This window comes from Mustela lutreola, chromosome 2 (assembly GCF_030435805.1).
Source record: "Mustela lutreola isolate mMusLut2 chromosome 2, mMusLut2.pri, whole genome shotgun sequence".
NCBI lineage: Eukaryota > Metazoa > Chordata > Mammalia > Carnivora > Mustelidae > Mustela > Mustela lutreola.
In genome coordinates this window covers 13238130-13264849 of record NC_081291.1, presented here as the reverse complement: position 1 = coordinate 13264849, position 26720 = coordinate 13238130, and the positions used below count along the sequence as shown (strand labels likewise).

General features: G+C 48.4%; 1 protein-coding gene across 3 annotated transcripts in view; it reads right to left on the bottom strand.

The window, feature by feature from the left end:
- The window catches only part of NWD1 (NACHT and WD repeat domain containing 1), a 63297-nt gene extending 52596 nt beyond the window's left edge, over positions 1 to 10701 (bottom strand). Inside the window, exons 1-6 of one of the 3 annotated variants that reach the window (XM_059160383.1) lie at positions 10254 to 10701; positions 8843 to 9079; positions 8384 to 8482; positions 4610 to 4695; positions 1832 to 1948; positions 285 to 380 (exon numbers count right to left, since the gene is read on the bottom strand). In XM_059160383.1, the coding sequence (XP_059016366.1) occupies positions 285 to 380; positions 1832 to 1948; positions 4610 to 4693 (297 nt within the window). In that variant the 5' untranslated portion in view covers positions 4694 to 4695; positions 8384 to 8482; positions 8843 to 9079; positions 10254 to 10701. The remainder of the gene's footprint in view (positions 1 to 284; positions 381 to 1831; positions 1949 to 4609; positions 4696 to 8383; positions 8483 to 8842; positions 9080 to 10253) is intronic. The other 2 variants (XM_059160385.1, XM_059160384.1) reach the window with 2 other exon arrangements.
- Positions 10702 to 26720: the final 16019 nt, after the last annotated feature.

Genomic DNA, 26720 nt, shown 5'->3' with positions numbered 1-26720 from the left:
TACATAAGGAGGAGGGGAGAGCCCTCCAAACCCTAGGATGCCTTTGAAAGCAATAATAATTGAGGCAGAGGGGTTCAAAGGGCACCAACTTCCAGTTACGAGATAGACAAGGACTAGGGATGTAATGTACCACACGAGGACCACAGTGGACGCCACTGCACGTGTATTTGAAATCTCCTGAGAGTTCTCATCACAAGGAAAAAACCCATCTTTTCCTTTCTCTCTCTCTCTCTCTCTTTTTTTTTTTGTATCTATAGGAGATGATGGATATTAACTAAACTTACTGTGGTTGTCCTTTCATAACCCAAGTCAGTCGAATCATTAACACTGCCCGTCGGAAACTTAACACATTGCTGGATGGCAAAAACATCTCCGTAAAACTGGGAGAAGAAAAAAAAAAAGCGATGCCAACAGACAAAGAAAAGCGTAGAGCAAAAGACTGAAAAAGGAAGCTTGAGTCTATCGATCGAACTTCACACATAATAAAGAAAGCTTCTCACACATGTTGGTACTTAGTTTCTTCAGGGGCGTCTTATCTCTAAGGTCGCACTAGAACCTTCGGCAGCGCCAAAAAGGTGCCCATCTGTGTCGTCCAATGTGGTGGCCAGTTGCCACATGGGGTTACGAAGCCATTGCGACATGGCTGGTGGGACTGAGGAACTTAAGTCTGAATCCTACTTGATCTTCATTTATCTACATCTAAATTTGCCTCGTGTGCTTTGTGGCTTAGCCAAGGCGATTCAGAAGCCAAGCAGCCCTCACATACTTCTTTTTATTTCCCTAGAAAGCAGCTTTTATAATGGGGATCACTCCTACACTCTCCTTTGTCTCCTGGAGAGGTTCCGGGGGGTAGTTTTCTTTTTATTCAGAACTCCTCAAAGCTTCTTTGTGACTAAGGTGTTTTGGGCAAAGATACTTTCCTAACTTTTCCCCTCTATACATTTTTAGGACAGAGGTCAGCAAACTTTTCCTGGGAAAGGTCAGATAACCAATCTTTCCAGCTTTGCAGACCAGGTAGCTTCTGCCACAACTACTCGGGTCTCTGCGTCTAGCTGGAAAGCAGCCGTGGATGATATGTGAATGAAGGAGTGTGGTTGAGTGCCAACTAGCTTATTTACAAAAACAGGCAATGGGCCAGATTTGCCCCAAAGGCTGTAGTTTGCTGACTCCTGCTCAAGGGTTTATGAGCTCGAATGTCATAGTTCTTGGATGTATCTGGAACTTGTGGTGGAGTCAATCAGGACAGTGGAATAGCATTTGCCGATTGTAGCTCAAACCACTAATTGTGGGCTGGGAGGTGTTTTGGGGATGGAGAGGGTGCTGTTGGGGTGGGAAGAGAGAATGCCCTGGAACATGGAAAAACTGGTCCCACCTAGTATCGGAGGAAGTTTGCCCTGACACAGGCTCTAGACAATGCCACAGAGGTTGCTCTCGACAGTATGAAGCAAATGGAAGAAAAGAATTCCCAACATCCCTATGCTTTTCCAGGATCCCCAAATTCCACACACATGAACTGGATGAGGTGGGAAAGCTAGGAGGGTGGGGTAGGTCCAAAGCAAATTCTAAGATTCCCTTGGGCTTCTACCCCCTGCCCTCCCACTTACTGGTTGCTCCCACTTGGCTGTTAATGTCTGGATCCCAGGCAGCTCGGTGGAAAATGAGTACTGTGATCGATTAGCAATGTCTGCCATGGGCAGGCAAGGGAGATTAGGTACTATAGCAGAAATGCCACCCACATCCCTCCACTGATGGGTCTGGCTAGTGGGTAGGAGCCATGTATCGGGGCGGGAATGAGAAGTAAGCACCAATCCATTGCTCCCAAGAGACTCACGACAAAGGCAGGCCCTATGGATGTTTTCCGACACCGGTCGAGCTCCTCCAAGCAGAGTTCTGTGGTCATGTGGTCAGTGGCCTCCGAGCTCCGAATACCCCACCTCAGATCAACAACCTGAAGATTATAAGCGTGGGTATGTCAGGGAGGTGGCAGAATGGGTGATTTTTTTCAGTTCCCTTTGACAAAGGCATAAAGTTTCTTTCAGTAATTTTTTAAAAAAGATTTTATTTATTTATTTGACAGACAGAGATCACAAGTAGGCAGAGAGGCAGGCAGAGAGAGAGGGGGGTGGGAAGCAGGCTCCCTGGTGAGCAGAGAGCCCGCTGCAAGGCTCGATTCCAGGACTCTGGGATCATGACCTGAGCTGAAGGCAGAGGCTTTAACCCACTGAGCCACCCAGGTGCCTGCCCCTCTTTCAGTAATTTTTGACAGTCTCTCCCCAAAGGGGGGCTGTCCAAATTGAAAGAACTAGAATAAAGCCCATAACCCTGGGGTCATCACAAGAAAAACCACGAAAAACATCAGACAGACCCAGATGGGAGGCAATCCTGCAGGATGGCCAGTCAGCCCTCTCCGAGACTGCCAAGGTCATGAGCAACAAGAAAAGACTGTCTCAGCCCACAGGGAACCCCGCAGCATCCCCTGAGCCCCGCTGGGTCCTGGACCACAGAAAGGACACAAAAGGAAGAATGGTGACATCTGAATGAGGCTGGTTCACAGCATTGTACCGATGTCCATTTCTTTTTCTTTTTTTAGATTTATTTAATTTATTTATTTGTGAGAGAGAGAGAGAGAGCGCGTAAGCAGGGGGAGCCGCGGGAAGAGCAGGCAAAGGGAGACACAGACTCCCCACTGAGCAGGGAGCCCGATGTGGGACTCAATCCCAGGACCCTGGGATCACAATCTGAGCTGAAGGCAGACGCCCAATGGACTGAGCCACCCAGGCACCCCCATTTCTTAGTTATGACAAATGTGGCCGATGATGTAAGATGTTCACAATAGGGGGAAAACTGGGTGCAGAACATATGGGAACTCTGGACCGCAGGCTACCTTCCGGTAAGTCTAAATCCGAAATAAAAAGTTAACTTTAAAACAACGTATAAAAAAAACGTTGAAAGAACTTGGCCATATTCAAACTGTTCCTTTCTAAGGGAGGACATGTCCACACTTGTTCTCAGAGCTTTCTTTGCAAAGGAGGGCATTTCGTTTGGCCCAAATCAGACTTGGCAGCGTCTCCCTGGCAACCGCACACTGGTGGTCACTTTCGCCTGCTTGCCTGAGCGCCCCCCACCAACACCCCCAGCAGAACGGCTCAGTTCAGGTAGCAAAGCTCGCGGAAAGCTGGGATAGGGAAGCAGGGAAAGGGAACTCAGAATGTCCCTTTCCTCCCTACATTCTTTTACCTAGAGGGAAAGACCCAGAAATTCCTAAGGAACTGGAACATGGTGATAGCAGCACCCTACTACTGAATGTGGCTGAATGGAGAGCGAGAGAGGGTCAGCACGGGGCTCGGGCCAGAGCCTTGGGCTCTGCGGGCCACCGCCTCCCATCTGTGCATTGAGGATGTTTATGCTGTTTGTCGCATAGCACCTGTGTGGACGTCAAAGGCACGAGCCTCGGTTCTCATATTTTCCTTTTCGGTGCCTCTGCCATTGAGCTGTGTCTCACGATCGATGGCCGGCAGAGTCGGCTTCCCAGCACTGCTTCTTTCTCAGTAATACAGAAACTACGGTGGGTATAATCAAGGGGCCTTTGATGGCGTGGCTCGCTGTCCTACAGGTCAAGGAGTCAGGGTCAACTGAAGCCAATGCTCCAAAGACGCTTTATTGGTTTCCGCATCAAAACGGGCAGGGAGCGGGACGCCTGGGTGGCTCAGTTGGTTAAGCGGCTGCCTTCGGCTCAGGTCATGATCCCAGTGTCCTGGGATCGAGTCCCACATCGGGCTCCTTGCTGGGCAGGGAGCCTGCTTCTCCCTCTGCCTCTGCCTGCCTCTCTGTCTGCCTGTGCTTGCTCGCTTTCTCTCCCTCTATCACTGGCAAATAAATAAATAATCTTTTAAAAAAAAAGCTTTATAAAAACGGGCAGGGAGGGGCGCCTGGGTGGCTCAGTGGGTTAAGCCGCTGCCTTCGGCTCAGGTCATGATCTCAGGGTCCTGGGATCGAGTCCCGCATCGGGCTCTCTGCTCAGCAGGGAGCCTGCTTCCTCCTCTCTCTGCCTGCCTCTCTGCTTACTTGTAATTTCTCTCTGTCAAATAAATAAATAAAATCTTTAAAAAAAAAAAAAAAAAAAAAAAAAACGGGCAGGGAGCAATGCCCCACCTCCAGATTGGTGGGAGAGCAATGGGGGCCTCTGTCTGGGGACCGCGGTGACTGTGCCCGGCAGGTACACCACTAGCGCTCCTGAAAAAGGCACATCGCACTTCCGTGTACACCCCAAACACCCCCCAGTCCTCTTAGACTCCCCTGGAAACTGTCCCAGCGCGGGGAGAGCCAGGAGAGCAGGACAAACCAACAATGAAAGTCAGTTCAGTGGCGTGCCCAAGGCGTGGGGTCCGATGGTGGCCACTCCTAGAGCTCCCACACCTCCTGGGCTCCCCACAGTGCCAGTGCCTGTTATCCCTCCCCCTGCCTTTTTAGAGGACTTTCATCTCCATGCTGCATGGCCAGTGCAGAGCCTCTCTGAACTAAGTAAGGGTCCCATGTGACAACGTGGGTGGCCCGCCCTCGTCCCCTAATTTCAGGGCAGGGGACGCTGAGGCAGGGAGGAAGCTATTACCTCGAACATCAGCCCGTGCTTTTGGCAGAAGGTTTGCACTTCAGGGAAGGCCGTGCTCTGCAGAGCTTCTCTCTCCGCGTCCATATCTGCAAGGAACAGCACAGAGCGTGTGAGCTGAGAGATCCCAGAACCCTTTCTTGCCCTCACAGCTCTGTTTTTGGCCTCACTTGTCTCCACTATGAGACAAATGAAAAGATACAAACCCTGCGGGCCCTGCGGGGCAAATGAAAAGATACAAAAACCACGAGGTAAACCAGAGAGGGACTTTCCTGGTGTTAGTACTAAAAATCCCACATCCCAGGAAACCCCTCAGTCCCAGCTAGCCCAGATGGTTGGTCAGTCTAGCTTAGGGTTGCCAGATAAAGTAGGGGATGCCCAGCTGAATTCTCGCTTCAGATCCTCGATGAAAGACTTGATAGCATAAGTATATCCCGTTCCATGTCCTATTTTGGACAAGTGTGCAGATTTGATCAGCCCAGCTCAATCTGCATTTCAGATAAAAGACAACTCATCTGTTAGCATAAGTATATCCCATGTCGTGAACTATTTGGGAATTACTTATACTAAAGGATTATTCATTGTTGATCTGAAATGCAAATTTAATGGTGTCTTGGTTTTTGCTGGTTTTTTTTTTTCCTTTTGCTAATTCTTGCAGCCCTACCTGGGGTAAACCTGGATTCTAAGACCTTTTGCACCACTGACTTCACTTTGTGGCCCAGTGCCAAGTGTTAGGCTATGCTCAGTTCCCTCCCCCCTTTGTAATTGGGGATGATGCTTCTACTTTGCAGGGCTGCAAGCTCCCCACAGTCAAACACCTCTGCTTGTCTTGGTCATGGCTAAATTCTTAGCACTCAACACAGTTGCTTAGAAGTGTTAGTTGGGGACAAGTAAAAGCACGTAGATAGACGTGGAAGAAATGTTCATCTTCTCCCCCTGCTCAGGGGGAGGGCGTCGGAGGGTACAGGAAAGGACTCCCAAAGCTGTTGGCACAAAGAAGCCATCCAGGCTCTGGGATAGGAGCTGATCGGGCTTCCAGTCTTGGCTGGGCCTCCTCCCCCCGCCCCTTGCATGCCTGTCTAACGCATTCCGCGGGTTATTCACATCCGTTCATAAAGTGTCTGTTAGGAAGTTGCTTTATGCTCAGGACCTTGCTTAACCATCAGGGGCAGGAGTTTTGTGAATTCACGTAGCCACTACGAGCAATTGAATCATCGGAACTGAACAACAGAAAAGGCGGAGATGGCAAATAAGCAGAGTGCATCACTTCCTCATTATTTCGTGGTATTTGGCTGTGCGCTCTGTTCTGGAGTTTGGTCCGAGCTGCTGACGTTGGATCAGGGCAGTATTCGTCAAGGTGCGACTGCCATACGTCTCTGCCTGCCTCCTTGTTTGGAAAAGTCTTATCGGCAGCTCGAAATGGACCCTGGCGGAAGGATTTACACCAGGGAAATTGGCAGATGGTACAAACCAGGTATTTTGGTGTTTTTCGTTTTGTATTGTTTAAATTTGAGGGGAACAGGTTAGTAGATGTCTGCTAGCACACTGCCATGCTTAGTCCTTGCCTCACAGGGCTGGCCACCTGCTCGGAGGAGCCAGACATTAGACACACATCCATGACTATCGGTTACGGGGCCCAGGATTTCAAGGGTCCCACAATCTGCTGCAGCCCAGGGTGACTACAGCAGGATCCTGAGGGGAGGACCCTATGAGATGGGAGATGAAGAGGTTGGGGTCATGCAAAGCCTGGAGTCTGGGGGCAGGGGTGGGAGAATGGCTCTCACACTCTTTAAACCTGGTATGTGGTTCCTTCATCCTAAATGTTAGTTGCAATATGATCTGTCCCCTCATAGCAATTCTGTCAAGTCAGGCTCTCAGCCTGGCTTATTGAAGAGGACACAGAGGGTCTAGGAGGCTCCCCTTCACCAGTTCCCATGTGGGTCACTGGCCAGGCTGCATTCTTATCCAGGTCTCCTAGAGGACCCTCTGAGCCATGCGCTGGCCACCTGGCCCCTCCCCCGAGAGTACCTGCTGACTCGTCACCCCCCAGCCCTGCCCTGCCCCTTACCCGAGACTGTGGAGCTGATGAAGATGGCCACGCTGCTGGGCAGAGGCGCTGGGAGGGGGCCTGCCTGACCCTGGAGAAGCCGCCGGCGGGTGCCCGGGCTGAGGGGGCCCACACTCATGCTGCCTGTCCAGCTGGATGATACTTCCCCAGGATAGGGCCTGGGACTCAGAGACCTCAGGCCAGAGGCCAGGGGGCCTTCCTGGGAAGGCAGCCAGACTGGGCGATCTGGAGTGGGGTGTCCATCTTATCCCCTCCGTGCCTGAGAGTCCCCGCCACCTCCAGCGCCCCTGGGGAGCTGAAGCAGCTGCTCCCCGCTGTTCTGCTCGGTCTGTGAGCACTCACGGGGGGACATTGGACAGCCGCCTCCCAGCCGAGGCCCCTGGATGTTGGTTCCTCCAGGCACTGGAGACTTTTGCCCCTCAACCAGCCAGCTCCTCACCCCAAGAGCTCAGCAGTCGCTACGGCAACTACCGTTTCCTGGAGCCCAGCATTGGGGCCTGGGGACCAGCCAGCCTCTGGAACACCTAGGTCCCCTGGGGATCTCTGAAAGTTGAGCCCGGGCCCAGGTGTGCGGAGGGAAGCTATCAGATGCTGGGAGTCGTGCCCATCCTGGTGGGGCGGGGCGGGCCAGAAGGGCAAACACTTAGCAGAAACCCCACTTCTGGCTGTGCTCACTGTCCCCTCCAAAGGTGGTCCAGGCGCTGGGCATCCTATTCTCAACAGGGGAATATTCTTCTTCTTAGGGGACACTTGCAACGTCTGGGGACATTTTGGTTGTCACGACATCAGGGAAGGAGAGCTGCTGGCGTCCAGTGGGTAGAGCCCGTGCACGCTGCTCAGCCCCCTACCATGCACAGGATGGCCCCACCAGAGAGGATTATCTGTCCCCAAATGTCAGCAGTGCCGAGAAACGGAGAAACCAGCTTTCAATCAACTCTAGCCAGATCTCCTTGCCTGCGTGAGGCGTGGAGCCTGAGGCCAACTCTCTTGGATGAGAAGGGAGATTAGCAGATCTCCAGGGGCAGTTGGGGACCTACCCACATCAAACTGAGACGGGCTCTTTGAAATAATCCCCAAACACTGCTTGTGACAACACGAAGAGACCTGGAGGGCATTCTGCTAGGTGAAATAGGCAGGACGGAGAAAGACAAAATTACTGACAGATCTCACTGGTATGCGGAATCAAAAAAAAAAAAAAAAAAAAAAAGCCAAGGTCATCGAAACAGAAAGTAGAATGATGGTTGCAGGGGAAAGGGTGTGGGGAGATGGGGAGATGTCAGTCGAAGGTCACCAACTTGCAGTTAAAAGGTGAATAGGACCGACCTAGGAATCTAACACACAGCGTGGGGGTCACAGTTAATAATACCATATTATACGCTTGAGAGTCACTAACAGCATAGATCTCCAAGCTTCTCGCCATGAGAAAGAAATAGAAATGAGGTGTGTTTTGGAAGTGTTCACTAATGCACTGCAGTAATCACAGAGTGAGATAGAAGTGCATCAGATCAGTATTTTGGATACCTTAAACTCACACATACCCGATCATCTGTCAATAAAGCCAGGGAAGAGAAATGAACCCAAACCAGGGCCTCTATGGCCAGGAAATTTTTAAGGTCTCATTATTTGAACTTACTGAAAATACCCAGGTGATCTGAGTTCTGCCCACTCACCTCTCCGTAGTAACGAACCGCAGGAGAAAGAAAGTGTACCTGGGTGTCCACGGGCCTGGTCGGGATGCCATCACTGTCCATCCCTGTCCTGGGGGACTTAAGCAAGTGACCTCTCTCCGGGGACATCAGCCGTATCGCCTGTGAGTTGGGAGTGAGAACCGCTCAAAGATGGGCTAGGACCAGGAGAGAAAGGCAGTCCCCTCGGGATCCACACATAGGAAGCACGACGGGCCTGAAAGCCAGAATGAATTCCAAACATGCCCGCGATGACCCCCGTGTGAACGAGGCCTTTGGGAATTGGGATGCCAAGTCCTCGCTTTACATACAGGCCCTTGAGAAATGGTCGTATCAGTTCAACCAAACGGCTTGAGCTTTTTTATACCTTTCCTTCTCTGCCTCAACTTCCCTTCCCTGCTTCGTCCACCCAGGAAAAGAGTCTGCTTTTCAGGACCTCCCCGACCACGTGCTCTGATTCAAAGATTCATTAGAAGGACTCACGGAATTCGGGAAAGCTGTTCTCATGGAGATGGTTCGTTATAGTACAAGGACACAGGTGAAGGGCGGCCAAGGAGAGAGGCGTGCAGGGCTGAGTCCTGGAGACACAGGGCTTGGGGCTCTAGCTGTCTCCTCCCAGCAGAGTTATGTGAGCAGCACTAGATTCTCAGTGTGTGACAACAGGCTCAGAGGATGGCCAAGCAGGGAAGCTCCTGGTGTCTTGGTGTGTCCAGGTTTTTCCTGGGCATTAAGCACACAGACACGGCTGACTTTAGAGTCTAGGCGCCCGGAGCCCGTCCAGAGAGGATTCCACGAGGCCCAAGGTCCCCACCATAAATCACATCGTTAGCATAGACTCTCGGGTATATTCCGAGGCCCCCAGGTAAACAAACACACTCCGATCAGGCAAGACATTCCAAGAGGGCACATGCTAGGAGCCAGTCAAGGGCCAAACCTTTTTGAAGCAGAGTGTGGACCACCCAGGCTGCTGAGTGAACCTTGCCTGCACAGACCAGAAAAATATTGTAATATCACTGCCTGTCACCATTTTACAGATGAGGAAAACTGAGGATCATGGTGAGAACTTTTTCACTAGCTTGGAAGGGCAGGTTCTGGGAGTGAGTGCTGCTCTGGCCCCTTCTCCTCCAGGGGCACCCCCTCCCCCCAAGCCAGACTGACCATCCAGACACCTTTCCCTGATCCACTCAGACCCTCTGATTAAGCTACACCCCGCTGACCTCACCTAAGCCCCAATTCTTGACTCCTTGGAAAATCTAGGCCTTTTCCCATCACCTCACCAAACTCCTGACCTTGAATTTGCCTCCTGCCAAATCTCTGCTTCTTCCTCCATTTGTTAGAGGTCCCAGTAGGCCCCTTGAACCCTACCCCCACTCCAGTACATGGCCATGTTCCCTTGCTCACAGGAGGATCGGAAGGTTTTGACCTTGACGCTCACACTAGGCTTTCTTTCCAACCATGTAGCCCGGACTTTTCCAATCTCAGCACTACTGGCGTCTGGGGCCAGATCATTCTTCGCAGTGGGGGCCATTCTGTGCAGTGTATGACTACTGAGGAACATTCTGGCCTTGACTTGCCGGACGTCAGTAGCAGGGTTCCCTACCTCTCGCCAAAGCTGGAACAGTCAGACATATCTTCCAACATTGCCAGTGTCTGCTAAAGGGCACAGTCATACCTGGTTGTGAACCCCCAGCCCGAGAAAACCAGCTTCTTGTAGCCTCAGGGCCTTAGGCTGACCTGAACTCCCCATCCTGAACCCTTTCCTGCCATCCACACCTTGGCTTAAATGCCATTTCCTAGGAGGCTGTCTCTGACCCTCCCATTGCTCGATGACCAACCCCACCCCAAGTCACTCCCGATGCCATCACCCTGTTTTAATTCTCTGCATGGTACTCACCACCAGCTGATATGTTTCTTCTTGTTTCTTTATTGCTTGTCTTTCCACAAGGACATGAGTCCCATGAGTACAAGGACTTTGTCCGCCAAGGTCGGCGTGCTCGGCACATAGTAGGTGCTCACTCAATGCTGTTCCCACCAATGGGCTCATCCACAACCGTCCATCTTTCCTGGCTCCTACTTGTCACTGCAGGCAACTGAGCAAGACTGCATTTCCCCTAGGAAGGATGGAGGCCCCTTGCAGGGCCCGCCTTCTGGTGTTTCTTGGGGGCTCCAGCCTCCCTCTCACTCTCGCCTGTGGTGGAAGGGCCAACTTCAAATCTTCTGGAGAAGTAGGCTGGAGAAGAAAGTTTTCTGGTCGCACCAATGCCCGGAAGCCAGGCCCCCAGCAATCCTAGAAACTTTTGTCTTAGGTACTTCCCAGGTCTCTCTGTGCCAATTCACCCAGCAACTGGGATAATGAGAGAAATTGTGTGGCTCTCGGGCCCTGGCTTAGCTGGGCACTTAGCCAGACTCGATGGTTAACCGTTGGGTGCCGGGCTAAGACACTCGTCACAGAGGAGGCCGTGTGTTAAGCGTCCATCAGGTGCCAGCTGATTGGCATCCTGTGTGGGCAGTGGGCCTAAGAGGCAGACATTATCATCCTGTCCCACGGATGAAAAAAAATGAGGTCCAAAGAGACAAGGCCTCTCGCCCTGGCCACTTGACCTCTCTGGGCTTAATTTTCTTCACGAGCTCCTGAGTTGGCAAGACAACGAAATTCATTCATGCAGTTGAGCCTAATGCTGTGCCTGGGGCATGTGAAGGACCCATGAATTGTGGGTCATGATCAATTACTACAACTTCCAGGCTCACCCAACACTCAGGAATCAGAGTGTCCAATGTCGATGTCCCCGCAAGCGTTAAATGAAATCTAAGTTTCTAGAGCAGGGTTTCCCAGGCTCAGCACGGTTAATATATGAGGCCAGAGCACTCTTTGTGGTGGAGTGTGCACAGTGGAGGAGGTCCTCGAGAACACGTGACTGCAGATTTGACCCACCAGCTGGACCCGGGCAGTGAGAGGCTCTTCCTCCCCCTCCCCTGTCCTTGGAGTGTTGGCTCCACTGGCCTTCCCCATGCTAGATGCTCCCCAAGGACACAGCCTTGAGATAGTGATGTGGTGTTAAGACCATCTGGATGGTATATGAGCCTGAAGCCAGTGGAGGTCTCTATGTAAAGGTTAAGATTCTGGTTGGTAGTTGTGGAGATCTGCTTGTCCACTAGACAAGCCTGGTAGGTAAGTTCCCTTGCTTATCAAACCTGCCACCTACCCTTCTGAAATGGCCTGAATTTCTTTGGTCTTGCCCTCTCTTCCCACTATGGGGGCTGGTTCCAGATTAAAAGGGAGGGTTGGTAGGCAAAGGTAGCTGAGGCGGTAGCAAAGCTTCCACAGTGCGCTCAGAGTAGGCTGCTGAGAATCACCCCCCACCCTGGTCTCTGCCAATTAGATGCCAGTGGCAACCAAAAATGTCTCCTGACATTGTCACGTGTCCCCTGAAGCTCAGAATCCCCACCTCCACTTTCTGGTTGAGAACCATGGCTCTTTAATGTTACTCTATTCCCGTGACCATCATCATGTCATTCTATGATGAGGAGCTCTTAGCTTCAGGTGCTAATGTAACATACCGTCTCTGATTCTTCCTGTGACCTGGGAGCTTCCTTGGGCCACCCTGGTTTACCCATGATGAAAATAAGCTTCAGAAGGGGGGGCACCTGGGTGACTCAGTCGATTAAGCATCTGCCTTAGGCACCGGTCACGATCCCAGGGTCCTGGGATTGAGCCAGCATTGGGCTCCTTGCTCAGCGGGGAGCCTGCTTCTCCCTCTCCCTCTGCCTAGTTGTGCTCTCTGTCTCTCATGAATAAATAAATAAAATCTTAAAAAAAAAAAAAAAGCTTCAATGGGGCACCTGGTGGGCTCAGTCAGTAGGGCAGGTGATGCTTGATCTCGGGGTTGTGAGCTCAAGTCTCATGTTGGGTGCAGAGATGACTTAAAAATTTAAAAAAAGGAAGAAAGAGAATATGCCTCAGAGAAGTTTAGCAATTTGCCCAAGTTCGCTTGGCAAGGGAATGATGGCGCTGACCTTCAAAACCCAACATTTGTGAACTATATAGGAATCTGTAGGGATTAGGGAATTCTTGGCAAAGTTTTTAAAGTACGATGATATCATTGTAAGGTTTGTTTGTTTAAGTGTCTTTATCTTTCAGAGATGCATAATAAAATATTTACAGAATAAGATTTCTAGAATGACTGGGATTTGCTTTGGAGTAATAATCCCAGACGGCAAGATGGTTGGGGTGAGGTTGGCCAGGGAGGGGCAGCAGCGGGACCTGGAGCTGGTGGTTCATTGTACCATTCTGACTACTTTGTGTTTCAAATTCTCTGCCTTAGGAGTGTAATATATTCTTCCAATCCTGTTCTTAGGGAATAGTTACAATGATCATTATGTGTTGGGTAGGGGCTGTGCCCTAGGAGGGGCGATTTCCACAGCTCTGCCTACCATTCCCATCTTATACAAGAGGCATCCCGACAGGGAGATGTTAATAACCCAAATCAAACTCCTAGCCCAGATGGACGCGCCTGGGCTGCGAATGAGCGGGGAAGCGGCGCCCTCTTGAGGTCAGCGCGGGAGCTGCCACGTGAATGAGCAGAAACCGCTTGAGCACAGCGCAGAGGGAGAGGGTAGACCGAGAGGGGCTGGGGTGCCACATTTTGGGGGGGAAGGCACACACGAAAACCCAGCAACAAAAATAAGTAATACCTTTAAATTTCAATGGTGATAAACGTGTAATATTTTCAGATAATATTTAGAAAAATTCAAGTCAATGCCTAGAAATCCGCAATGAATGAACTATCACAATTTTAAATACAGTGAGGCAAGTGAGTTGAATATACACATGCAGGGTTGGGTCCCGTTCTCATTAAGATTTTGATGTTCTGCTCAGGCACGGTTTTTTTGGTGTGGATTTCGATTTTTAGGAAATATTATTATTATTTATTTTTTATTTTTTATAAACTATATAATATATTTTTATCCCCTGGGGTACAGGTATGTGAATTGCCAGGTTTACACACTTGACATCACTCACCATAGCACATACCCTCCCTAATGTCCATAACCCCACCCCCCTTCTCCCAACCCCCTCCCCCCAGCAACCCTCAGTTTGTTTTGTGAGATTAAGAGTCACTTATGGTTTGTCTCCCTCCCGATCCCATCTTGTTTCATTTATTCTTTATCTGTAAATCAAAACCACAATAAGATAGCATCTCACACCTACCAGGACACCCATAGTCAAAAGAGTAGAAAACAAGTATTGGCAAGTATTGTGGAAGAATTGGAACCCTAGTGCACTGCTGGTGGGAGCGTAAAGTGACAGACCCCATACGGAAAACAACTTGGAGTTGCCTTGGAAAGTTAAACATAGAATTTTCAGGGCACCTGGGTAGCTCAGTGGGTTAGCCTTCGGCTCAGGTCATGATCCCAGAGTCCTGGGATCAAGCCCTGCATTGGGCTTTCTGCTTGGCAGGGAGCCAGCTTCCCCCGCCCCCACCCCGCCTGCCTCTCTGCCTACTTATGATCTCTTTCTCTGCCAAATAAATAAATAAAATCTTTAAACAAATAAATAAAAAAATAAAAAAAAATTTCCATACGATCTTGCAACTCCATTCCTAGGTATATACCCAAGAGAACTCAAAACAGGTGTTCAAGCAAATCCTGTACAAGGATGTTAAGAGAAGCACTAACCCAAATAGCCAGACGTGGAAACAACCCAAATGTTCATTACTGGTAAGTGGATAAACAAAATGAGATCAACCATTACGATGAAATGTTACCCAGCCGTAGAAAGGAAGGGATTGCTGATATACACTACATGTGGAAAGAACCTGGAAGACATTGCACTGCGTGAGAGAAGCCAGTTGCAAAGGGCCACAGAACGTACGACTTCATTGACATGAAACGTCCAGAATGGGCAAATCCGCAGACAAAGACAGCAGATTGGTGGTTGTCAGGGGTTGGGGGTGGGGGTTGGGGAGTGACTGCTTATGGGAGTGGGGTATCTTCGGGGGCCACAGAAATGTTCTAGAACTAGAGAGAGTGATGGCTGTGAATGTACGAACTGCCACCCAGTTGTGCACTTTAAACTTATTTATCTTAAGATTTTATTTTTAAGTAATGTCTGCACCCAACACGGGGCTCAAACAACCCCGAGATCAGGAGTCACATGTCACATGCTCCACCCACTGAGCCAGCTAGGTGCCCCGACAATTAATTTTATGTTATATGAATTTTACCTCAATTTAAAAAATTGATTTATTTTGTGTTTTGTATTTTTTTTAATGGATTCAAATGGGAAACAAATCTTTATCTGCTCATCGCTGATGTGTTGGGAACCCCCTGCAAGTATTTTGCCCCAGGTGAGCGCCTCTCTCCTGTCTTGGCCCAGCTCACAGCTCCTAGGTGTGGCCGCTGTTATCATCCCTACAGATGGGGGAGCCAGGCCCCTGGTCACAGAGCTAGTGACAACGTAGTAACTGGAATGGTATTTGAAACCAGGTGCCGCATCTCCTGTATTCCGAATTACAGGAAGGTCCAGAATGGTCCCGGTGGAAATCGGCCATTGGCCTCATTTTTGCCCACTGGTTCTGTAAGTTTTTTGAGGTTACAGATCACACTTGAACATCCTCAATAAAAGCTCTGGACCCTCTCCTAGAAGATGACGTGTACACACATTTTGCTTAAGGTTCCAGGAAATCTGCGGAACATCTAATTCTTCCTGGTCCTTGACTGAAACCTGGTCAATGAAATCTTGGTTAAGAAGTTCAAAATCAGAGAAATACTCTGAGATTCAACCGTTTATGAAGAACCAAAGGCATAATTTGTTACTAAAGAGACATTTACCTTCAGGCAGAAGAGACATATGCCAAGCACAGCTGTCACTTCCTGAGTATTTACATGTGTCGGAGAACTGTTCATAGCATTTGCCTCTGGGATGGTGGGTTATAGGTGAGAGGGGTAAGTCTCGCTTTTTCTCTTCATGCATTTCTCTGTCGTTGGCATTTTTAACAACCAGACTGTATTGTTTTTATAATTTAAAAAATCTGAGGGGCACCTGGAGGGCTCAGTTGGTTGAGTGTCTGCCTTCGGCTCAGGTCATGATCCCAGGGTCCTGGGATCGAGCCCCGCATTGAGCTCCTTGCTCTGCAGTGAGCCTGCTTCTCCCTCTCCCTCTGCCCACCCCTCCCCTTACTTGTGTGTGCTCTCTGTCAAATAAATAAATAAAATCTTTAAAGAAAAAAAAAAAACAACTCCGAAAGATGCACAAACAGAAATCTCTGCTTTTATAGGGCATGGAGAGCAGGATCTCCCTTCAGGAGACGGTCTTGGATGTTTGGACATTCATGCCACAGTCCAATAGATGTGCCTGTCTCTGTGTTCAGAGAGAGCTGCCCTCCTCACTCACTTACCTAGTTGCAATTTTGTTCCAGGTCCATCGTTCAGGGAGAGGTTCCTCTTGGTCTTTTGTCTAATGGGTGTAACCCTTTGCGAAAGCTGCCATAGCAGAGTGCCACAGACTGGAGGCTTGAACAGCAGAAGTGAATCGGCTCACAGATCGGGAGACCAGAAGGCTGAGAGCAAGGTGGCAGGAGGGCTGGTTCTTTCTGAGGGCTCTGCGGGAGGATCTGTCCCAGGCCTCTCTCCTGGGCTTGCAGGTGGCTGTGCTTTCCCTGTATCTCTGGGTCGTCAGCCCTCTGTGCATGTCTGGATGCCGTGATTCCCTCTTCTTCCAGAGGCAACCGCCCTATTGGGTTAGAGGCAACCCTACTGACTTCATTTGAACTTGATCACCTCTTTAAAGGTCCTCTCTCCAAATAAGGTCATATTCTCAAGTACTAGCAGTTAGGACTTCCTCTTGTGAACTTTGGCGGGGGCACCCAATTCAACCCACAACAGTGAGTGTTTTACTCACACATGGTTGTTAAAGTGTGGTGTTGTCTATGGGCCCCCAAGACCTCCACAGTGGGATTTCTTTATGGGCACCATGTCAGTAAACAAAGCCTTCACTACTGGATCTAGGGTTCCCAGTGAGGGAGATAGGCCAACTCCATGGAAAAACTAGAGATTCTTCCAAGAGATAATCACTATGAACCGTCCTTGTATTATGCACACATAAATACACGTGGGGAAAAGGTTTTGTCTGTTTTGACCAAACTGGAATCATACCACACATTCCCTTTGGCACTGTGCTTTTGTCACATCATAATACAACATGGATTCCTTTCATGTCAGTCTCCTGAAGATCTATGTCATTCATTTTAACGGCTGCTGGAATTCTATTGAGTGGATGGGCTATAACTTATTTACCCAATCTATTCTGTCTGAGTCCTGAGGCCTAAGAATCAGGGGGCTGAAGGCCTGAGCTCAGATCTGAGTCCAAAAGCTCCAGAACCAGGAGTGTTGATGCCCAAGGGCAGGAGACGATGTCTGTCTTAGCTCAAGCGGAGAAGAGTAGGAACTTGTCCATCCTCTTTTTTGTTATTTCGGGGACCTTGAAGGATTGGGTGATGCCCCCTGGCACTGGGGATGGCCATCCGCTTCACCCAGTTAATCAATTCAGATGCTGATCTCTTAGCAGTAGACACCATCCCAGACACACCCAGAAATCATATCTGAGAAGCTATCCCTTAGCGTAGTCGAGTTGATATCTACAAGTAACCATCACAGTGGTGGCATTTGGAAATGGGGCTTTGGGGAGGTAATTAGGTTTAAATTATTGGATCAAGAGGGTGGGCCTGTCCTGTTAAGAGTAGTCTTTACCAGAAGAGGAGGACTGAGAGGAGAAGCCATGTGAGGACACAGCAAGAAGGGGACCGTCTACAAGTCAAAAATGGGGTCCTGACAAGAGGCCAAATCAGCCAACACCTTGATCTTGGACTTCTAGCCTCCGTGCTGTGAGAAATACATGTCTGTTGTTGAAGGCGCCCAGGCTTTGGTGTTTTGTTATAGCATCCTGAGCAGCCTGAGACAAGGAGCTTACCACATACCAGGTCACATCATGATGCAGACCAGACATGGCCTGGGGGATTGGACTCCTGGGACAGTCATGATACAGTTCCAAGGAGGGGGTGGCTCAAAACAACAGAGATGGCTTCTCTCTCAGTTCCGGAAGCTAGAAGTTGAAATCAAGTTTTCAGCAGGGCCGCATTCCCTCTGAAGGCTCTGGGGAAGATCCTTCCTGGCCTCTTCCAGGTAGGTTCAGTCCTTGGTATTCCTTGACCCTGTTGTCACATGGTCTCCTTTTTATATATGAGTTTATGTATTGGGTCTTGTGTTCACCATCTCTTGAGTTGAGTTGGATGAGTTTAATGTTTCCTCTTCGCACAAATACCCAGGTCATATTGGATGAGGGTCCAGCCTGGTGGTCTCATGTTAACTTGATGACAGCTGCCAAGACCCTATCACTAAATAAAGTCACATTCACAAGTGCTGGAGATTAAAACTTCAACATCCCTTTTAGGGAGACACAGTTGGCCCCATAATGGGCAAGTGCATGTCTTTCAGATACTTCGTGGGACAAAGTGGGAAATACATACAAAGCCCTTCTATTGAGACTTAATTTCAGGGGCCATCTCCAGGAGAAGCATTTGAATGAAGTTTATGATCTTTTTTCAGGGAACATTAATTTCATTTGAAACATCTGACCAACCATGATTCAGACTAGGCTGTTTGTCAGACATTTTCTCAAAAATGAACAAAAAGAGCCTGTCACTCCAAGGAAAACAACTCAGTTTTGTTGATAATGATAAAATTCAACCTTTCAAGGGAAAATAAGATTTTTGGAAAACCTGCACCTGCTGCTATGAGCTTGACTGGTTTCTGACAGTCAAAAGAAGGCTTTTTTGATAATATGGGCCGTGATTTTAATGAAGGGGACTTTCTGATATTGAATAATGAAATGTGACATCCTCTGCATTGCCAAAACCAATATTTTTCAAATGATCAATGCATGATGCTACAATCAATGTAGGAGATCCATTCTCCTTCATGCAATCCATGAGGATTGCATGAAGATATACTCAGTTCCTAACCCCTAGAAACTTGAAGAGCGATCTTATCTGAAAAAGTCTTTGCAGATGGGATTAAGTTAAGGCTCTCAAGATGAGATCCTTCAGGATTACCAGATGGGCCCTAAACCCAAGATGACAGTCTGTGTAAGAGTGGGACGAGAAGAAGGCACAAATAGAGAGGAGCAGAAGGCTGTAGGACAGTGAAGGCAGAGATTGAAATGATGAAACCACCAGAAGCTGGAGGAAGTGAAGAAGGATCTTCCGGTAGGGAGGACGGCCCATGCAAATGCCCGGGGGTGAGAGAACGTGCTGTATTCTAGGAATTGCAAAGAGTTTGGTGAGGTTCAATATTAGATACAATGAATTTAGATATAAACTATAAGAAATACGAAACGAATAATACCACATATAATCGCTAAATTGAATTTAAATTAAAAAAATTTTAAACTACAAGAAATAATAAGATGGATATCCACATACCCCCCCTCCCACCTAGCAAACTTTTTCTATAAAGAACAAGATAGTAAATATTTTCAGCTTTGCAGTTCAGACAGGCTCTGGCTCCATTAGTCAGCTCAGCCACTGTAGCTCGAAAGGAGTCATAGATGATACCTAAACAAATGGGCACAGGTGTGTGCCAGTAAGACTTTATTTCCAGATCCTGAAATATGAATTTCATATAATTTTCACATATCATGAAACAGTCTTCCCTCCCCCCCCCAACTATTAAACAAAATGTGAATTCATTCTTAGCTCGAAGGTCATACAAAATCAGGCATCCTTGCTCTAGCTTAAAAAATCAAATATTTCCAATATTTGAAAGCTCCCTGTCTCCCTCTCCTGACAAAGGACAGCCTTGATCTTGTGTCTTGTGTTCACCATCTCTTAGCCTATGTGATGGTTTTACCATATAAATACGTATCCTGAAATAATACATCAGTAGGTTTGTATGTTTTTGGCTTTCATGTAAGGAACAATGGTGTAGGTATTCTGACACAACTTGCTTTTTATACTCAACATGTTTTTGAGATTTGTCCCATGCTCTGGTTTGCTCATTTTTACCGCTGTATGGTGTTCTGTCATATGAAATGCAATTTGTTCATCCTCCTGTTGTCAATGGGCATTTGAACTTGTGTCTAATTATTTTTCATTAGAATTTTCTGGAACATTCTGGAAGGGTTTGAGACAAAGTTAGAGGTGGTCAGACTGATGGGTTAGAAAAGGAATGGCCCCCCACCTCCCAGCTATTTGTGAGGCAGGCCTCAGTTATAATAAGAAACAGTGGACTGTGGCTCAGACAGATGTACAGATGGTGAAATAGGCTAAGGGGGTTAGTGACACCCATGGGCGTGGCGGGCAGCCTCTAAGATGGCCCCTGATGACTCCACCTCCCTGAGGCACAACTTTTTGTTTTTTAAGATTTTATTTATTTATCTGAGAGGGAGAGAAAACGAGCAAGGGGATGTAAAGGGAGAGGGAGAAGCAGACTCCCCACTGAGCAGGAAGCTCCACACGAGGCTCGATCCCAGGACCCTCAGACCATGACCTGAGCTGAAGGCAGACACTTAACCGACTGAACCTCCCAGGCATCCCTCCCTGAGGCACACTTTTATGTTAGCCTTCTCCCACACTGCCCCAGGGTTAGTTGGCCAATAGACTATGGCAGGAGTTGTGGGATGTCACTTTGAAGATTAGGTTATAAAAGACTGTGGTCTCCATCTTGGGCACTCTCTTGAATGCCTCTGTTCTAGCTTGGATGGCTCACCCTGGGAGGAACAGCTGTCACTTTGTGGGCAGTGCTGTGGTGAGGACTGAAGTCTGTGTCCATCAGCCAATGAAGAGCCGAGGCCTGGAAGAGCTCCGGGAGGGCTCTTGGGGGTCCATTCTCCATCTATAGTTAGGCTTTACAGGGACTGCTTCTCTGAGAGAGACTGAGCTGGAACTGCCCAGTTGAACCACTCTGGGATTCCTGATGTTTGGAAACCATGTGAGATAAGAAATGTTTGTGGTTTTAAGCAACTACAGTTTGTGGTGTTTTGTTATGCAGCAATAGCTAACTGATACAGAGCTTAAAACTTCTGGTTCCTTGCCTAGGCCCTTATAGGATGCCCTGCTTCTCCAAGTCTGAGTCTGTCTGCCTTTTTCCCACAAAGAGTCTTTAATAACCCTTTCCTACCATATTTTGGCACAGAGGCACACCCTAGGAAGCTCTAATGCAACCCACAGAAGGGATGACAAAGGTGAAGGTCTAGATCACAATCACACAATCACAGTGAGGTACTGGCCAGCCAGGAGGGAATCCACCACACCTGGCAGAGGGGGGTGTTTGCAGATGTGTGTCCCCTTAACCGGTCTAGTCAGAGTCTGTGGATAAGTGTTTTCCAAACATTCCCCCATCCCAGCCTATGTCCGTGCTGTGGTCTCTGTCTGGAACACTTTCCCAACATCTTTTAATCCTCCCTGTGTATTTTAAGGCCCCAGTCAAATCTCTCTCTTCCAGGAAGTCCTCTTTGACCCTCCACGACACCTCTGAATCCCCCATGGCATTTCCATCTGTCTGTCAGGGAACTCCTCCAGAGCAAGGCTTGTGCCTTTGCATGTCTGTGACCCTGGGGCACAGCCCAGGCACAGGCACACTGAGCATTGGCAAACGTTTGTTGAATGAATTTATACCTATTCTGGTGTTATAGACTCAATATCTGTACAGTTCCCTACCCCTAAATTACCTATGTTGAAATCCTAATTCTCAACGTGATGGTATTTGGAAGCAGGGGCTTTGGGAGGTGATTAAGGTTAGATTAGGTCGGGAGAAGAGAGCCCTCATGATGAATTAATGCCCTTATACAAAGAGAAGAAGACACAGGATCTCTCTCTACTCCCCATCATGTGAGGATACAGTGAGAAGGAGGGTGTCCACAAGTAAGGAAGACAGCTTCACCAGCCACCAGATCTGTTGGCACCTTGATCCTGAACGTCCCAGCCTCCAGAGATCTAGGGATGTCTGTTGTTGAAGCCCCCTGGTCTGTGGTAATGTGTTGTAGCAGCTTGAACTAAGACATTCGATTTTGGTCTACTTTTACTGAGAAAACGATGACTCGGGGGATGGTCAGATCTCCATCAGTGGTGTGGTACAGAGTTTGAAACAGGCCTCTTGGCTGTACCTAGCTAATTGCATTATTCATTTCTTCTATGAATTATCAGATTTTTAGAGTTAGAAAGCATCTAAAAAATCATCTAGTCTAGGGAGGCCCTGCGTGGCTCAGTAGGTTGACTCTCTGACTTCAGCTCAGGTCATGATCCGGGGGTCCTGGGATCGAGCCCCGCATCAGGCTCCCTGCTCAGTGGCGAGTCTGCTTCTCCCTCTTCCTCTCCCTCTGTAATCTTTCTCACTTTCTCGCTCTCTAAAAAAGAAAAATCATCTAATCCAGGGGTTGGCAAACTTTTCCTGTAATGAATCGGATAGTCAGAATAGTCAATATTTTGAATTGTATGGGCCGGGCGGTCTCTGTTGTAATGACTCAACTACCCTGTCGTAGCTCAAGAGAGGCCATCAACAGTACGTAAACAACTGAGTGTGTCTCTATGCCAGTAAAACCGTATTTACAAGCACTGGCGGTGCGCTGGGTTTGGCCTGTAAGCCATAGCTTACCTACCTTTGACCTAACCCAACATTTTCATTGAACTAGGAAGGGTTTGCCCAGGATCACGTGGGAAGTTAGGAGCAAAACCAGAACTCACTGTCGGGCCTGCCAACCTCCTATCTTTACGCCTTCACTTTGACCTCTTGCCTGGCTGCTGTGGGCTCAGTTCACCTCTCGTTTCCTCCACTAATTGAGCTGGGAATTTTTCCCAGATGCCTCTGGGCAGGTACCAACCAGAAACGGCAGTGGGAAAGAGCTTATGAGCACCCAAGTCTGCGGTAACTGGATGATTGCCTTTTCAGAGCCTCTGCCACACTCCTCCCACGCATGTATCTTCCCTGAGGAGACTCAGAGAGGTGAAGTGTAAAGGGAGAAGTGTAGGATTGGGAACGAGATAAACCTGGGTCCTGATTCTGCCCCACCATGAGCCCTGTGTGAGGGCTGGCAGGTCCCCTTGCCACAGATCCCAAAATTTTTCCTAGAAAACGGGAGGAACAACCCACCTCAAAGACAGATCGGCTCGTAAAATACCTACTTTTGTGCTTGGCATGTTGTGAGCACTTAACAGGAATTCCTGGATGCAGTTGTGGCCTGGATTTGCTTACGGAGGAGTGGGCGGCTTCTTGGGTGGTTCCCGTGGATCCTCTGCAGCTGGTACTCATGCTTTTGTATAAGTACGATGTATAAGCTCTACCCTTGAGTGTAGAAGACTTGGGATTTGCTTTTCATGAACAGAATATGAAAAAGGGATAAAAAATGGCTCCTCAGACTATTAAATATACAATCATCCCATACGATCCAGAAATTCCCACTTCTTGGTATATACCTCAGTATATATCCAAAAGAATCACATGGAAACCTTTTTAGATGATAGCAATGTCCCCTCTCTTGATGATGGTGGTGGTTATATGGGTGTCTACACTTGTCAAAACTGGATAAATGGCTCAGGATGTGGGGTCACGAGGGGAGAGTGATGGAATGTTACTTCCGAGATTAGGTTATAGAAATCTATGACCCAGAAATTTTACTCCGAGATGTATCACCCGAAGAATTGAAAAGAGGCATTCAAACAAATGGTTATAACAGTGCCATCTGCAATGACCTAAAAGTAGAAATAACCCAAATATCCCAACAATGAACAAAAGGATAAGCAACATGTCGGATATGCATATCATGGAATATTACTCAGCCATGGGAAGGAATGGAGCTCCGGCCCACGAGAAATGTGGAGAGAGCTCAAAATCACTATGCCGAGTGAAAGAAGCCAGACACTGAGGCTCATACGGTGTGTGATTTCAGGTATGTAAACTGTGCACAACATGTAAAATCCAGAGACACAGATTCGCGGTTGCCAGGGGCTGGTGGTGGGGAATGGGGAGTGACTGCTATGGGCATGGCATTGCTTTTGGGGTGATGGGAATGTCTTGGAACCAAGTAGAAGTGATAGTTATTCAACACTGTGGACACACTAAATGCCATTGAATTGTTCACTTCAAAACAGTTTGTTCTGTGTTATGGAAATTTCACCCTAATTAAAACAAAACAAAAACAAAACCTCTATGATTTCTGTTTTGCAAAAAGGAATGACACTTCTTGCTGGCTTTGTATAAAGAAGTTGCCAGGTTGGAGAGGTCCCCATGGCAGGGAACTGAGGGCAGCTTCCTGCCAACAGCCGGTGGAAAACTGAGGCTCGCCGAGCAACATGCCACAAGAAACAAAAATCTGCCAACAATCCTGTGAACTCAGGAAACAGATCTTTCCCAGGATGAGACCCTGCCACTTTTAGTTGATCCTTATGACGGCCCAGTGTAGAGATGATACTTGAATTTCAAGAGTCACCTGCTCAAGTCATCTGCTCCAGGTCATGCTTTTAATGGGTTTATCCAAGCCTAAGTTCGTGCTCATATCCCCAGCTACGTGACCTCTTTTGGCTAACGTCTGTAAGAGGTGCAAACAGCCAAAATACAGTTGTTTGCTTGATAAATTGTATTTTGATTTCCCCTTCCCTTTCTTTGGTGGGGAATGCGGAGGGGCATCACTTTATGGTTAAAAGAAGACCCTGCAGATTTCTCCCTATGGGGGAAGACTACAATATACCCCGCATTGTTGAGCTGGAATTGGAGGTTCTGGGCACATTCATGGTTGATGATATATGTAACTGAATACAGATACGTGTGTATCATATTCGTACATATATTTCAAAGCTCTGACCTCTGCGACCCAGGCTCTGCTTCCTCCCCATCTTTCCTGCTTCAGCAACCTTCCTCCCAATTGAAAGCAGGGTCTTCAAGAAATAGTTAGTTGCACACCCATGGTCATGCAGCATTTTTCATAATAGCCAAAAAGTAGAAACAACCCAAGTGTCTATCAATGAATGGATAAGCAAAAACGTGCCATAGCTATACAATGGAATAATATTTACCCTTATGAAGGAAGGAAATCCTGACCTAGGCTCCACCATGGATGAACCTGAAAGACATTATGTTGAGTGGAGATAAGCCAGTCACAAAAAGACAATGCTATATGATCCCACTTACATGAGGCACCAAGAATAGTCAAATCCATAGAGACAGAAAATGGAATGGCAGGGGCTAGGGGGAGGGTGTGGGGAGTCAGCATTCAATTGGGTCAAGAGTTTCAGTGTGGGAAGACGAGAAAGTTCTGGAGATGGTTGGTGGTGGTTGAACACTGTTGTACAACAGTGCAACTTAATGCATCAAAAATGGTGAAGACGGAATATTTTGTGTTGTGCCTTTTACCATAACTATAGCCATAATGATGATGATGATGATGGTGATGACGTTAAAAGAACATTTATCTCAATCCAAGACAGAGAAAGCTACTGCAGCTATAATTAGGCTGGAATGGAGAGCCTTCTCTTCAGAGTTCTTACACCTACAGGGGCAACAGGGTCAGCCTGCCCCGCCAATCAACCCCCCCAGTCAGACGGTGGCCTACCCAGCCCCTTCCCAGAATAGGCTGGGAGGCTATTTCAGTACAATCTGTTCTCTCATAAAATGAGATCCTGGAACATCCATTGATGCTCCCGGGTGGAGAGCCGGCTTATCACCCACACCCACCAGAGGCTCAATGATGAGTCCGAGCAGAGGTGCTCCGGGGAATTACAGTGCTGGCCTTTGGAATCGGGCTCCAGACCCTCCCGCTGGTCATGCTGAGAGGAAACTGATATTCAGAGAAGGGGAGTTACTCCCCCAAGGCCATGCCCCTCGCAGGTAAAACGCCAGGATGTGGACAGGTCCAAGAAGCTTCGCAGCATAGTCTGCGTTTCCTCTTCTTGTTAGATGAAGCTGGAATTCTCAGCAACCATTTCTGGAAGTTTTGACAAAGACACGCAGTTGTGGATTTCCCCACCGCAATCAAGACACAGAACGGTTTCGTCCCCCACTCCCTTCCCCTGGCTCCTTTGGAGGCTGTCTCTACTCCTACTCTCCAGCCCTGGCAACCGCGGATCTGTTTTCTGTCCCTATAATTTTGCTATTCCTAAAATATCCTCTAATGAGAGCACATGGGATGCAGCCTGAGTCTGGCTGCATTCGCTGTGGAGACGCATGCACGATGCGGTGCGTATCCGCAGCTCGTGCTTTTTCATCGCTGAGTACTATTCGGTAGCGTGGCGGGACCCTTGCGCGAGTTTCATCCACACACCAGCCGCTGGACATCTGGGAAGCCTCCATTTTTGGTGATTCCCCCAAACAGCTGCTTTGAACATATTTTGCATGAACAGGAGTCTGTGTTTCACTTAGTGTTGGGATTGCTGTGTTACACGGGGAAACGGTGTTTGGTTTGGTGAGAGACCGCCCAGCTGTTTTCCTGCAGCCCTCTGTGAGCCCTGTGGTTGCTCTGAGTCCTTACCAGCACCCGGCATCCTGAACTATTACTTTGAACATTCAAGGCAGTATCCTTTTAACTTGCTATGGTGGCCAAAGCAGCAGATGGAGCGGCTTTTTGGCAGAAATTCATCATCTTACAGTTCTGGCAGCTAGGAGTCCAAGATAAAGGCGTTGGGGGCACGAGTGTTTTCTTCTGAGACTTCATGGCTCTTAGATGGCCGTCTTCTTCCTGGGTCTTCATAGGGTCTTTGCGCTGCTCATGTCTGTGTCCTAATCTCTCTCTCTCTCTTTTTTAGATTTTATCTATTTGAGGGGGGGGGATTGACAGAGATAGTGACAGCACAAGTTGGGAGGAGAGGGAGAAGCAGGTTCCCCACCCTGTAGGGAGCCTTACCCCGGGGCTCCATCCCAGGATGCGGGGATCATGACATGAGTGGAAGTCCCACGCCCAACTGACTGAGCCACCCCTGTGCCCTTCTAATCTCTTCTTATAGGGACCCCAGTCACACGGCAGTGGGGCCCACCCAAAGAGCTCATTTTGACTTAATCGCCTTTTTAAAGACCCTATCTCCATATATGGTTATCTTCTGAGGTATTGGCGATTGGGACTTCAACTTATGGATTTAGGGGGTGGGGGACACAATTCAGCCCCTAATAGATATGCAGGGGCATTTTGTTATAGTTTTCATGTGTTTATTGCATGGAATCACTTGCTGTCCATATATTCTCCATGGTGAACTGTTCAAATCTTTTTTCTTAAGTTTTTTTTTTTTTTCATTTGAGTAGGGAGAGAGCATGAACAGGGGGAGGGGCAAAGGGAGAGGAGAAAAAAGCAGGCTCCCCACTGAGCAGAGAGCTCCCATTAGGGACT